Source organism: Gavialis gangeticus, unplaced genomic scaffold (assembly GCF_001723915.1).
Source record: "Gavialis gangeticus isolate Ggan-Ray unplaced genomic scaffold, GavGan_comp1, whole genome shotgun sequence".
Taxonomy (NCBI): domain Eukaryota; kingdom Metazoa; phylum Chordata; order Crocodylia; family Gavialidae; genus Gavialis; species Gavialis gangeticus.
In genome coordinates this window covers 146,750,513-146,762,570 of record NW_017729022.1, presented here as the reverse complement: position 1 = coordinate 146,762,570, position 12,058 = coordinate 146,750,513, and the positions used below count along the sequence as shown (strand labels likewise).

Sequence of the window (12,058 nt, the reverse complement as noted above, 5' to 3'; positions counted from 1 at the left end):
TAGCGCCTGCCTTTTAAAATCTATTCCCTTCACAGCATCTGCTGATTACTGGGGAAGTGCAGGCAGTGCAGTCCACAGTGGGGGTGGGGTTGGGGGAGGGCAGGTTGCAAGCAGTGGACCACAGTGGCAAAAGGTTGCCAATCCCTGTTGTAGGGAACAATCTTGCCTGATGGTGAACAAGACCTTTTAACCAATCTTTTCCTGTTCTAATCCTTACCAGTTAAATTTTCCTTCCAATTACACTAGAACACCATCATAATGATTTTGATTTTAGTCAAATCATCATTGGTATATCATCACTAATCATTAGTATAGCAGCTAATTTGAAAGCATTTATTGCATGTTTTGCATTTATTGTTTATTTATATGTTATTTCAGATATTCTTCTTTTTGGTACTAAATGCACATAACTTTTATTCTGAAACAAAGAATTTTCTGTGTCCACTATATACTATCCCATAGCAAAACCATTCTGAAAATTATTAACTTTTCATATCAACTCAAATGCACAAGGTCAAAAATGAGGGAAAAACAAAAACTGTATGTCCTCCCTGACTGTGACTAGGATTTCTTGCTTAATCAGCATTACTCAAAGTCCTGAAGCATAGTTAAGTTTTTACACATTGTCCTTAGGCTGTTTGTCTTTTCTGAATTCCTGTATAATATTGATTCCTGACTTAAAGGTGTAGTTGCTCATACACTTCAGCTTCTCAGGTATATACTAACTTTGACTGGCTAATGCACTACTTTAAATTCACAAGTACGTCAAGAAGTAGAAAGCAGGGAGTATTAATTTTGGGGTTTTTTTCACCATTTAGTGTCAAGGTTTTAGATACAAAAGCTCTATATAGCAAAGTGCTACTCTTCAGCATATAATCTACATCAAGATATCTATGCTTCTTTGTTTTTAGAAGCATTTGAGGAAAACTTTCCCAGTGCCAGTTTATAACCATTTTTTAAATAAATTGTTCAGATTGACAGATGATTTTTTGGGGATTTTCATAACTCTAGCATTCCTTCTACCAAGCAAATGGAAACACCGCTGAAATTTATAAGTTATCTGGATAGATCTCTCCACAGTATAGTTACAATTTAGGCAGATTTAATGGACAATTCCTCAGGTTGCCCTGGCAATTACTTATGTACTGACCTGGAGGAATCATTAATATTAGGGAGTTGAGAGGCAATTCAATTTCCATGCTGGCTCAACCCTAAGCTTCTTTTAAGTAAAGGCTGTCAGCTGTTTCAAATGATGTATGATGCCTAGCTGATGCAGAAGACTATTAGGAAGTTTGAGTTGGGAATGGCAAATTCATATTACCGAGTTTACAAACTCAGCTTGAACTGTGGTCTCATACGTCAAAAGGCCACAGCTCTTGGAAGTGAGGTAATGCAAAGATTACAGAAATTATTATTCATCTCAGACAAGATGAGAAAAGAAAACAAGGTTAGAGTTAACAATGAACGATTAAATAAAAATTATAGTATAAATGAGCATTTTAATATGTGTAAATGTGTATGCGAAAGAAAGGACAGAAAAAATGTTTAAGGAAATCTAGTTACTCAGTTTGTGAGATTTACAGTGCAAGACGTATGCCAAAACTGGTGTTTCCATTCAATCACATCACTACTATCTACAAGATTAAGAAAGTTGAGAGACAATCCAATACATAACATTTTCATAAACATGTCATGACAAAAAATGCAAAACTTCATTTAGGACACTGACTCGGGACATTTCTTCTTTCTAACTATATTCTCTACTAATTGGAAAGAAAACAAGTTTTCAAGACATGCTTTATCCTTTTACTATCTGTGTAATAATGGAAAGTAAGAAAATATACTCGCATAGAGGTTGCTATTTCCTTTCTTTAAAAACCCCTATGCCACTCCTGTCCACTCTACTCCTCCCTCATCTATTGTCTTTACTCACTACAGATACAATTCTCCCATCTGGTAACAGCCCTGATTTTGCTAATTCCCATGGTGCATGTAGGCTCTATAGTGCCAAGGTATATTCACTCTTGTTGTGGAATACATGGACCGACCAGGGAACACACTATTCCCCAAAGGAGCTCTGTGTTTGCACGCACACACATGCACACACATGCATGCATGCACATACACATATGCACACACACACACACAAACCCCCGCCCCATATTGCTTGTTTACAAGTATTATGGCAACCTTATTATCAATGTTATTTTAAAGCAGATGTCTTTGAGGCTTGTTAATAAAAAAAAATCTTTCCTTTTGATGTTAGAAATGAACAAATAAACACGATCTTTTAAAATACACAAACATTTTCATTATCATAAGCATGCAGTTATTTACCTTCTATATGAGTAGAATGAATTAGTTTTTAAAAAATGAGTATATTTTGCATTACATATCATTAAATATTTGTTAATCAGATTTAGTCATTCATTCGTATGCATTTTCTGTTATCAAAACATGCATGTAAGTCACAGAAATTCCAGTTGTGCAAATGCTCAGTAATAATAATAAAAAAGCAAAACAAAATACACACACACACACACACACACAAGCACATTCTTTGCCAAAACAAAAAAAAAGCATGCATGGTCAGGGTTTAAGCATTTCTTAGCCAAAATAATTACTAGGTTATTAACAACAAAACAGCCTGGCAACTATTTGAAGCAGTTTTTGTTCATGCTTTTATTGGAGTCGTCTTAATTTCCACCCCCCACCCCTTTTATTCCTTTGTAGCAAACATGCTTAAAAAAAAAATCTCTGTGGCTTAAAAAGCAGCAGAAAAAAAATGAAGCATCCATGCTCTGGGTATAAAGCATCGTTTTCTTGGAAAAAAAATCAAAAGCCTTTCTACATTTAACATATATCGTGCAGAAATTTGATCTCCATATTAATTACATGCAATCTCCAAGGAGACATATTCTCAATTTTTTAAAGTCATTTTTAGTAATCAGTGCAAATGCCTTTTTTATTTTGCTGTTAGACTAATGGTATCTTAAACCCTGCATGCTGCAGTGCTTAGCCTGTGCTCTGCATCGGCTGTGATAGAAGAAGCTACCTGAGAGGTTTCACAGTGCCATCTCATATCCATGTCTGCCTGGCTACCCTGCGTGCTTATAGCTTTTTTCTTAATTCTTAATGGAAATCCTAGGAAATTTAGTCCATCCTCTGAAATCAATACTGGTGACAGGAGAGCTCCCTGACTCAGTGGGAGATCAAGATGATAAATTGCCTGCGCATCAGCCCGGCCTATCAGTGCCCTGCACACAGATGGGCGAGAAAAGACACAGAGAAGGCTCCATCTGTCACGTGTCATGGGAAAGCCAATGGCTGACACACTGCTGCAGGAAGAGATGCTGCAGTTTGTTCTGCGGATTAGAAGTGCTGTGCATCACCACCAAGTACCAATCTAGCACAGTTTGGGGAGACCAGCCTGCTGCTTCTCTAATACTTGACTGTAGACGCAAAGAGATGGTGCGATTACATGTCTGCACTGTATGATTCCATTTTATGAGGAAGACTGTCTGCATCCTTTTATGCTCTAACCTAATGAGATTAAAGCAAAGGAGGGGAGGAAGGGTGTGGGGGGCGGGATGTAATGATTTCTCTCCTAACCGACTCTTTTACAATATTTTGATTTATTTCTCTTCAGCTGATTTGTATGCTTTTGCTTTAGATTAAATTAGCAACCTTAAACTGTGCAATTAGCATGCAGCTCTCTATATGGAACCGCCTCAGAGCCCTACAACTGTAATTATAATTTTACTTCCAAGCTAATGAATGACATTTTTGTACATCACGTTTATAATGAGTATTTTTATATGATGATTCTGAAAAGACAATTATGCAATATTAGGAAAGGCATTATTATGCTCTTTTGCTAATGAGCTGCTAACTTTAAAAGTATTTAAGCCTCCAAAATACAAGCCTTCCATCTCAAATATAGACAACAACAAAATGTAGATCTGCCTTCTTTCCCAAAACCTCTAAAATTATATATATATGAATGAGATTGAAGAATTATTACATATTTTCCACATGAAACAGACTTATTTACTTTAATACTGCCCTTACTGTGAACGTGACAATAATTCTTGCATAAGGAGGGAAGGCACATCTGGGCTACCATATGGAAACCTTTTCTAAAGTACATCTGCTCTCATTGATCATACTACAACAACAGATATACTGCACAGTTCTTCAAGGCATATGAAATGGTTATATCAGCCTTGACAAAGAAGGTTACTTGTTAAAATATTATGGTGTCTTGTAGCCAAAACACACACAACCAAATAAATAAATAAACACATGAATTTGAACACCAGGCATACTGAAAGTTACCTTTTAAAGCAACACATTTCTGAATGTATTGGCCTCTATTCAATATAAATGTTCACTTCGAGAGTTTTTGCCCTAGTATAAGGAGTCATCATGACAGCTTCAGGGGTTAATGTCATCAAGTGCCTATCACCCTCTCCTTTAGGGCTTTTTTTAGAATCACTCAAAACTACTTAGAATAATGAACCTCTGCAGTAAGAAAGAAGACAAGTGAGCTCTGGAAAAAGAAAGGTAAAATTAACTTAGTAATTACTTTAACAAAAGCTCAGAGAAGATAAGTAGGTTTGAATAACCTCCCCCTACCCCCCCCCCACCAGACATCTCTGTTTATTCTTGCTTAGTGTCGCACATTTCATTACTCACTGAGCAGTTTTTTCCCCTTCTAATTTCTAGGGGGGTTAGGGAGGGGTTGTGAGATTGGTATATATAATTTACTGCAACTTCTTGTTTAAGCACAACTCTCCCTTTAATAAGAACGTACCTACTCTTTAAAGCTTTCAAGTAGCAGCTGCAAGTGCTCAAAACATTGCAGGATCAGGTCCATACTCTCCTCAAAAACATGATTTTAGATATGAATTTAATCAATGTTCTCACTCATTAGGAATTTAGGAGCTGCAGAGCCATTTAGGGGAACTTGCAGGGCATCTTTTGTAGATGAGCCTACAAACATCACTTCATAAATCTACTGGATACAAAAAATCATGGACTTAATACAGCCATTGGATTTATGACACTTTACAACCTGCCTAATATCTAACACACCAGACTGTGCCTGTTAGCTGACCACTTGTTTTCCTTCACACGTTTCTCTCCCATCCCATCTCTACCCTTTGTCTTCCAAACTTCCACTCAATTGCATCTTCACAGACTTCTTGTTGACTTTAGCTTCTTTTCTACCTTGGAGAAGGCAACATCAGCAGTCTCTTAATACCTAAGGAAGGGTGTTTGTGCCTGAAAGCCTGCAAAGAACTTCTCCCCAACTAGTTGTCTAATAAATGTATCACATTTATCCAAAGAACCTTGCCTGCATTTATCCACACATACATATACTCATGCATTATATTGACCTTTCCCAGCTTCTGAAGTCCAGAAAAATCCAGAAAAGCATGGTATTTCTGTATATTCCCAGTACACAATAAATGCACATTTATCAATGAAGTGCCAGCTTCTTTGGACTTCGTAAGAGTAATCTTTCCAATGTCCTACTTTTAAAGCCAACTCCTGTCCTTACAAACCATGCAAAGTTGGCTGTGTATCTTCAAATATGAGTAGAAATTAGCTCATCATTTGTAGAGCATTCAATAATTTAATCAGAAGCTTGTATATCTATTATAGCCTTCCTCAAGCCCTGGACTGCAAAAAAAATCGCAACAATGGAGCTAGGTAGGAAAAAAGGATGAATGAATTACTGTTATGGAGCACTGTTGCTATTTGAATAAATCCACTGAGCTTGGGGCCAGGCCAAGGTTTTTTGCTTGAACATCCTGGGCATCTCTCATGCCAAAGGACTTGCTGTGTGGCTTGTGTGCAAGTGTTGCTATTGTTAACTTGTAAACTGCCACTGGGTTCAGTTTGCCACAGGGCAGAGATTAGGGCATAGTCTCTGCCGAGTTATGCACCTCTGTGCTTTCATTTTAGTCTTCAGACAAAGCCTGAGAGCATTGTTTTGGAGAAGAAATAGAATCTGAGGAGCATGGATGGGTATATAATGGCCAAACCATAAGTTCTTTTCTTTCTATGTGTTTTTGTGATTTTGTTTTCTTTTAGGAAAGGCCAGCAAAATTGGAAAGACCCACTGGGCTTGGACCTCATGTATTTTGGTATCTTCTGGAAAAAAATCTCAGTGGCAAATGTTTTCTACATTTCCATTCAGGGCAAATCCTGCCCTTCCTTACAAAGGAATGGAATTCCCTAGTTCCTGCGGATAGGCATATGGATCTTCCATGAATAGATGGGAGCTGGATGTGGAGTGTAGCAGGAGGAGCACCCAGCAATGAATGTTAATTTCTGCATCACTTATTTCACTGGATAGTGCTCCAAAAATCTGCCATGTTTCAGAGGTGTTGGTTGTAGCCATGTTGATCTAACGACATAGGCAGACACAGTTCTTTGGGTAAATGTGAAATCTCTTATTAGACCAACTAAATACAGTAATGCTAAGTCTCATGAAAAAATCATGAGACTCCCAATTTCCAAGTCAAATTAACTCTGACTCATGATCTCCTGAAAGACAGATCAAATCTCAGGATTTTTTCTTCTGGCACATGTAGAGAGTGCCAAGCTGGTAAGTCTGTGGAGGAGCAGGGGGAGAGGGAAGGGGTGGGAGGGGGAAGACTGAGACCCCTGCAGTGAGGGAGGGAGCGCGGCAGGGGCCAGGGTGAGTCATGCAACAGAGCCACGGGCGGCTGTCTGTCTGTGTGCATGTGTGCGTCCCTCATTCCCAAGCCACAGCCCCCCAGCTCTGCTGCTGCCCCTCACTCCTGACCCACAGTATCCCACATCCTGCCAAGGTGTGCGGGGATCCTACCTCCCTGGGCTCCAAACCCCACACACTTACCCACAGCCCCCCATGCCTTCACAAATATCCCCCCCCCCCACACACACACACTTCAAAAACAGCATCTCATGATTTACAATTCCAGATCTCTTGATTTTTAAATTTCTCTCATGAGTTTTGACATGGTGGGGTTGGCAATACTGTAATAGATGGAACAATTGTAATTTGCAAGCTTTTAGGCACAAACACCTTTCTTCAGGCATAGGGAGAGTCTACTGTTTTTCCAGGAGAACACAAAACAACAGCAGACTCTCCTTATGCCTCAAGAAGGGTGTTTGTGCCTGAAAGCGTGAAAGAACATTTCCCCCAAATATTTAGCTGTGCTAATAATAGGTATCACATTTACCCAAAGAACCTTGTCTGCCAAAAAATCTGCTGCTCTGAGATCTCCCCTCTGGACCTTTGCAATGGGCCTGGGGCTGCCTGCACAGTGGAGTGGGGAGCTGCCCACCTGGCAAGCAGCTAAGTGGAGTGTGGCCCCACAACTTGCAGCTCACATGGTGTGTGACCTCCAAGCACTGAGAAGCTGGACAGCCTTGATATAAATAATATGAAGTTAGAATGTTAGCTGCAGACACGTGCATTTTAAGTGGTCCAGATCTGAATAGCTTAATATGCTTTTTACACAACAATTATTAGACACACTTCTCAGTATTAAGCCTCTCATGGCCAAACTTTACCTGTATCACTTGAGACAAGGGTTTTTGTAGCTTCATATTATGGTGTCTCCATTAATAATAACAACATACCATCCTGTATGCTGTTAATTTAACCAGTGAATGGGCAAATGTGGTAATCTTTATCATGTGGAAGAAGGATAATAGATCCTAAGGGCAGAAGGCAGTGCACAGGTGCACTTGACAGACTAACTGAATCAGAAATACATAAGCTGTCATGTATATATTGTATATTCATAGTTTTAATATCTTTCTGTTATATTTGCCTGAAAGTGCCAATGGACACATAGTATCAGTATCAAAGGACACCTCTTACTAGCTGCCTCACTGGTTAAACCATAAACCATATAGACCCATGATTGTCAACCAGGCTGCTGGGAGATCTTTTGAAGAACATTGCAGGAAGTGTGAGGAGACAAGCAAGATGAGGGCAGACCTAGGCTCCAGATGTGAGGAAATTAGATAAAGGTAGACTCAAGCTCTCCCTTCAAAGCCTCTTCCTCATCCTCACTGCCAGAAACATAGGCACTGTAATAAATAAATTACTTTTTAAAATGGGGTGCTGCTTAATTCACAACAGTTATGGACAGGTGCTTTGAGTAATGAAGGGTGCCTTGAGTCTAAAAAGGTCGTGAACCACTGGTATAGACTCTGTCTGTCTTGTGTGAATTCTGTCTCATTAAAAATAGAAGGATTCACATAGTAGTTTAGCCTTCACACTTATCAGCGTTTGACCTTTAAGCTTTGTGATCCATGATAATAAGGGCTCTCTCCATTCTTCTACTCATCCTCTTGGAGGGATTTTTTTTCTCATTTTTGTGTTTATTTCATGTGTACAATGCATATATCTTACCAAATAATTATACAGTTATTATAATATATAAGATTTATGAACTGGCTTTTATTCTAAAGCAAAACTATACATTCCCAATACAACAAAGCAGTTAAACAGAATGCTTATTTTAACCATAACCTCTCAGGAGTTGAAGGTTATGCACATGCTTAAATAATTTGCCAAACCAGAGTCCATGTATTCAAGAGACCAATGAAAACATGCTCACCCATGCAAGTAGTGCACAGCGCATTTCATGGCACTGGGGCAAAGGACTATTTTGGCGAAGGACTTGGGAGCAAATCTATGCATTTAGAAAAAAAGTGGTAACATTTTTAACATACGCAGAGCAGAAAGAAATACCATTTTGAAAGTCACGCCTCTAAGACCTACACAGTTGACTGCATGGAATCCAGTTCAGATATGTCTGAGGAAAGAGAGATTAAGTCAAACCTGATGAGATTTGATATAAATACACATATGTTATATGTATAAAGAAAGACAGGGCCAGATTCTATTTCACCTATTAGGTGTTTAAGTAAACTTAGGTGACTAAGTATGATTCATTTTCACCCAATTCAAGTCTACTTCTTTAACACTCAGTCATCTTACCCTTCAAACTGATTTAAAAAAAAAAAAAAAAGCAGGAAGAAGGAGGGGAAAACTAACTCATATTCTACATTTCAGGGATGGTTTCTTAAGGACCAGAGCAGGTTGGAATAGATTCATAGTTAAGCACTTAAGTCCACTTCTACCATGGACAGACATGACTTTTGAAGTGTTTCAAACCTGCTGCAATTTGAAACGTTTCAGAATTGGAATGTTTCAGCCTCAGATATACATATAGCCCGCTGCTGCATCCCCTGGATGGAGCACCTCAAAAGCACTAGGATGGTATGCAGTGATGTGCTCTGCAGCTGGGGAGGCAGCAGAAGGTTTCTCGGTCCTTTGATGCTGCTCCTCTCAACCATGGGCCAAAATAACTTCATTTCTGTGGATAGAATTTGTGCCTACAAAAGCTGTATCCATCTTTCAGTTGCATCTAAATTCTTGTGCCTCTAATGACCTTGCATAAACAAGGTAGTGGGAGCAACAAATACTCCATTTTCACATAGTTAACTTCTGTGCCCACAAATATTGGAGTTTCACATTGTGTAAGATACAGCAAAGAAAGTCTAATGATTCTTAGCCTGCATAAGTATATATTTACATATGTACATGAGTGAGTATGTACAAATGGTCAAGTTAGGCATAAACACTTTATAAATTGAAATAAATTCCCAAAGCTTGTACATGTCATTATAAATGTGAAAGGAATATAATTCTACCTATAGACTTCCAAGTTTTTCCAAAGTAAAATGAAATTCCAGATTCAAGACTCACATCCTCCCTTTTGACCAACTGGTCTATTTTCTCAATTACCTGCAATTCCTTGCCTGTATAATGTATTTGCCAAACTCAGGGTCACTACCAGTTTTGCTGGTTATTGCTATTGTTAGCTTCATAACTTTATAACTACTTGTACACAAATTCACTCCTAGCCAGAGAAAACTGCAATGAAAAATTTAACCTTACTTCACTGGCAAAGAACTGGGACAAGATTTGGGATGAAGTCAAATGGGCTGCTTTACTCTACCAATGGATACTTCTGCAAGATTCTGCTCAGCAAAACTAACAAACTCTGAAAAATAAATGTTCATGTCAACACCTTCCATCATCTCTATAACACTTAGCATACTCTGCACCTGTGACAAAATCACCCCCTTCTGGCAGAAAGTCTGTAATCTCACTCCCAGAGATATAACTTTCCCATCTCACTGTCAACAAGACTGCGCCTATCAGGCTTGCATGGAGATACCTCTATTCTCATATATCTTAGGAAAAACAGCCTTGACAGGGATAGAAATCATTAAAAGAAAAGCTGTATACCGCTGGTCTTCTTTAACCAAATAGAAGCAGGAGACTTGCTCTGCGGAGAAAAAAAAATACCTCTCAAGATACCATAATTTGGATCATATCATAGTCTTATTTGGAGCTAACAGATGACAACTTACTTTGGTTCTGAAATCCTTCCTGCCAAGGAATACATAAAACAGTTCACTAGCCAGGCATTCATATTTTATTTATTTTTCTCTTTTCCTATTATCTATTCATCTTTTCTCCTACCTTTCTATTTTTTTCTTTCTTTCTCCTTCTTTATTACTAAGTAAACCTTATATGCCTGGTTAATTAACTTGCCAAACAGCCCTAAATACAATATACAGGAATACTGGATGGTACACAGTTATTGTATTAATTACATAACACATTTATTTTGTTTCAGTTCCTTGCATAAATTACATTTTTTATCCTTTTCTGATTCTTCGCACTTCACTAGGTTAACAATTAGTACTCATTTGCAAGCAATATATTACTTAATAGTAGCAACTGCTAATGTTACATGTAACAAAATCTATGTCTGGCTCTTTGGAATCAGATCAGCAAGCTTTGTATTTTGTATCCGAGAAATATCCCTGTAAACATTTTCTGTATAAAATAAAACGTGGGGTGAATCTGATTGGCTTTCAAGTACTATAAGCTCCCTCTGTGTCCTAAAGCTAGGGACAGAAATTACATGTAAACCAGTATAAGCGATTGGAAACCAGTTTAAACCTGTAACAGAACAGACGATCAGTGCTCACAGACTGGTTTTAAAATGGCCAAACCTAGTTTAAGATAGACCTGGATAGATGTAGTATCAGACATAACTGATTTAGATTAAACTGGTCTATCGAACTTCTGTCCTAGATCCCCTCCCAACACAAAGTTAGGTCTCAGTCCCCCAGCATCCCAGGATGCTTTGTACCTCCCCCACAACCCCACCCCCCTTGCAGGGCAGCCTGATGGAACACGATTCACACTTTGTTGCTCTTGCTCAAGCCTAGCACCTAGCTGGCCCTGTCCCCTAGGCTGTCACAGAGCTGCCCCAAGTGGGAAGGAGGGAACAGTCCCCCCCAGCTAGTGCCCCCGGAGCATCTGCTCATGTACGGAAGCTGCTACCTTCAGAGGCTTCCCCTGCCCTGGGGTCCCCCAGAGGTTTCCCCCACCCTTATGCCTGGGGTAGCCCAGGAAGCCAAGGCGAATCCCCTCCCCACCACCACCACCAGTGTGACTGCTTGGCTCTGCCACTGCCACAGCCGAGAGGGAGAAGTCCCTGGGGCTTGATGCCTATGGTTGCCCAGCCTGGGGGACTCCTTCACTGTCCCACCTGTGGCAGGAGCTGAGCCAAATAGCTATACTGGGGAAAGTGAGGTGAGGTTCCTCTTGGCTCTTTGGGGCAGAGCAGCCCCAGGATAGGGGAAGTCCCCTAAGGCTGGGGTTCCCCTGTGCCCTCATGCCCATCTGCATTGGTAGGGACCCACTCTGGGGGACTCCTCCCACCTCCCACCTGCTGGGACAGAGCTGAGCAGCAGCCAGACTACACCAGGGAAGGGAGGGAGGGGGATTTCCCTTGGCTCCCTGGGGCAGGGCAGACCAGGGCTTGGGGGACCTTAGGTCCAGCCAAGGGAAACCCCCTGAGGTGTAGGCTCCCCCCAACTGGGCTGACACCTGGACAGGGTGCTCCTCAACCTGCTGCGGGGGGACAGCGGGGGGGGGTGGGGGGGATGTGCTGGGCAG

The 12,058-nt window shown here is 40.1% G+C and overlaps 1 protein-coding gene across 30 annotated transcripts in view; it reads right to left on the bottom strand.

Annotated features, from left to right (window-relative positions):
* The window catches only part of NRXN1 (neurexin 1), a 1,443,145-nt gene that overhangs the window by 105,246 nt on the left and 1,325,841 nt on the right, over nucleotides 1-12,058 (bottom strand). Inside the window, exon 1 of one of the 30 annotated variants that reach the window (XM_019516297.1) lies at nucleotides 3,056-3,150. The exons of the other annotated variants lie outside the window; for them this stretch is intronic. Coding sequence (XP_019371842.1) covers nucleotides 3,056-3,088 — 33 coding nt within the window. The 5' untranslated portion in view covers nucleotides 3,089-3,150. Of the gene's footprint in view, nucleotides 1-3,055; nucleotides 3,151-12,058 lie in introns of those variants that run through there. 30 annotated transcript variants of the gene reach the window in all.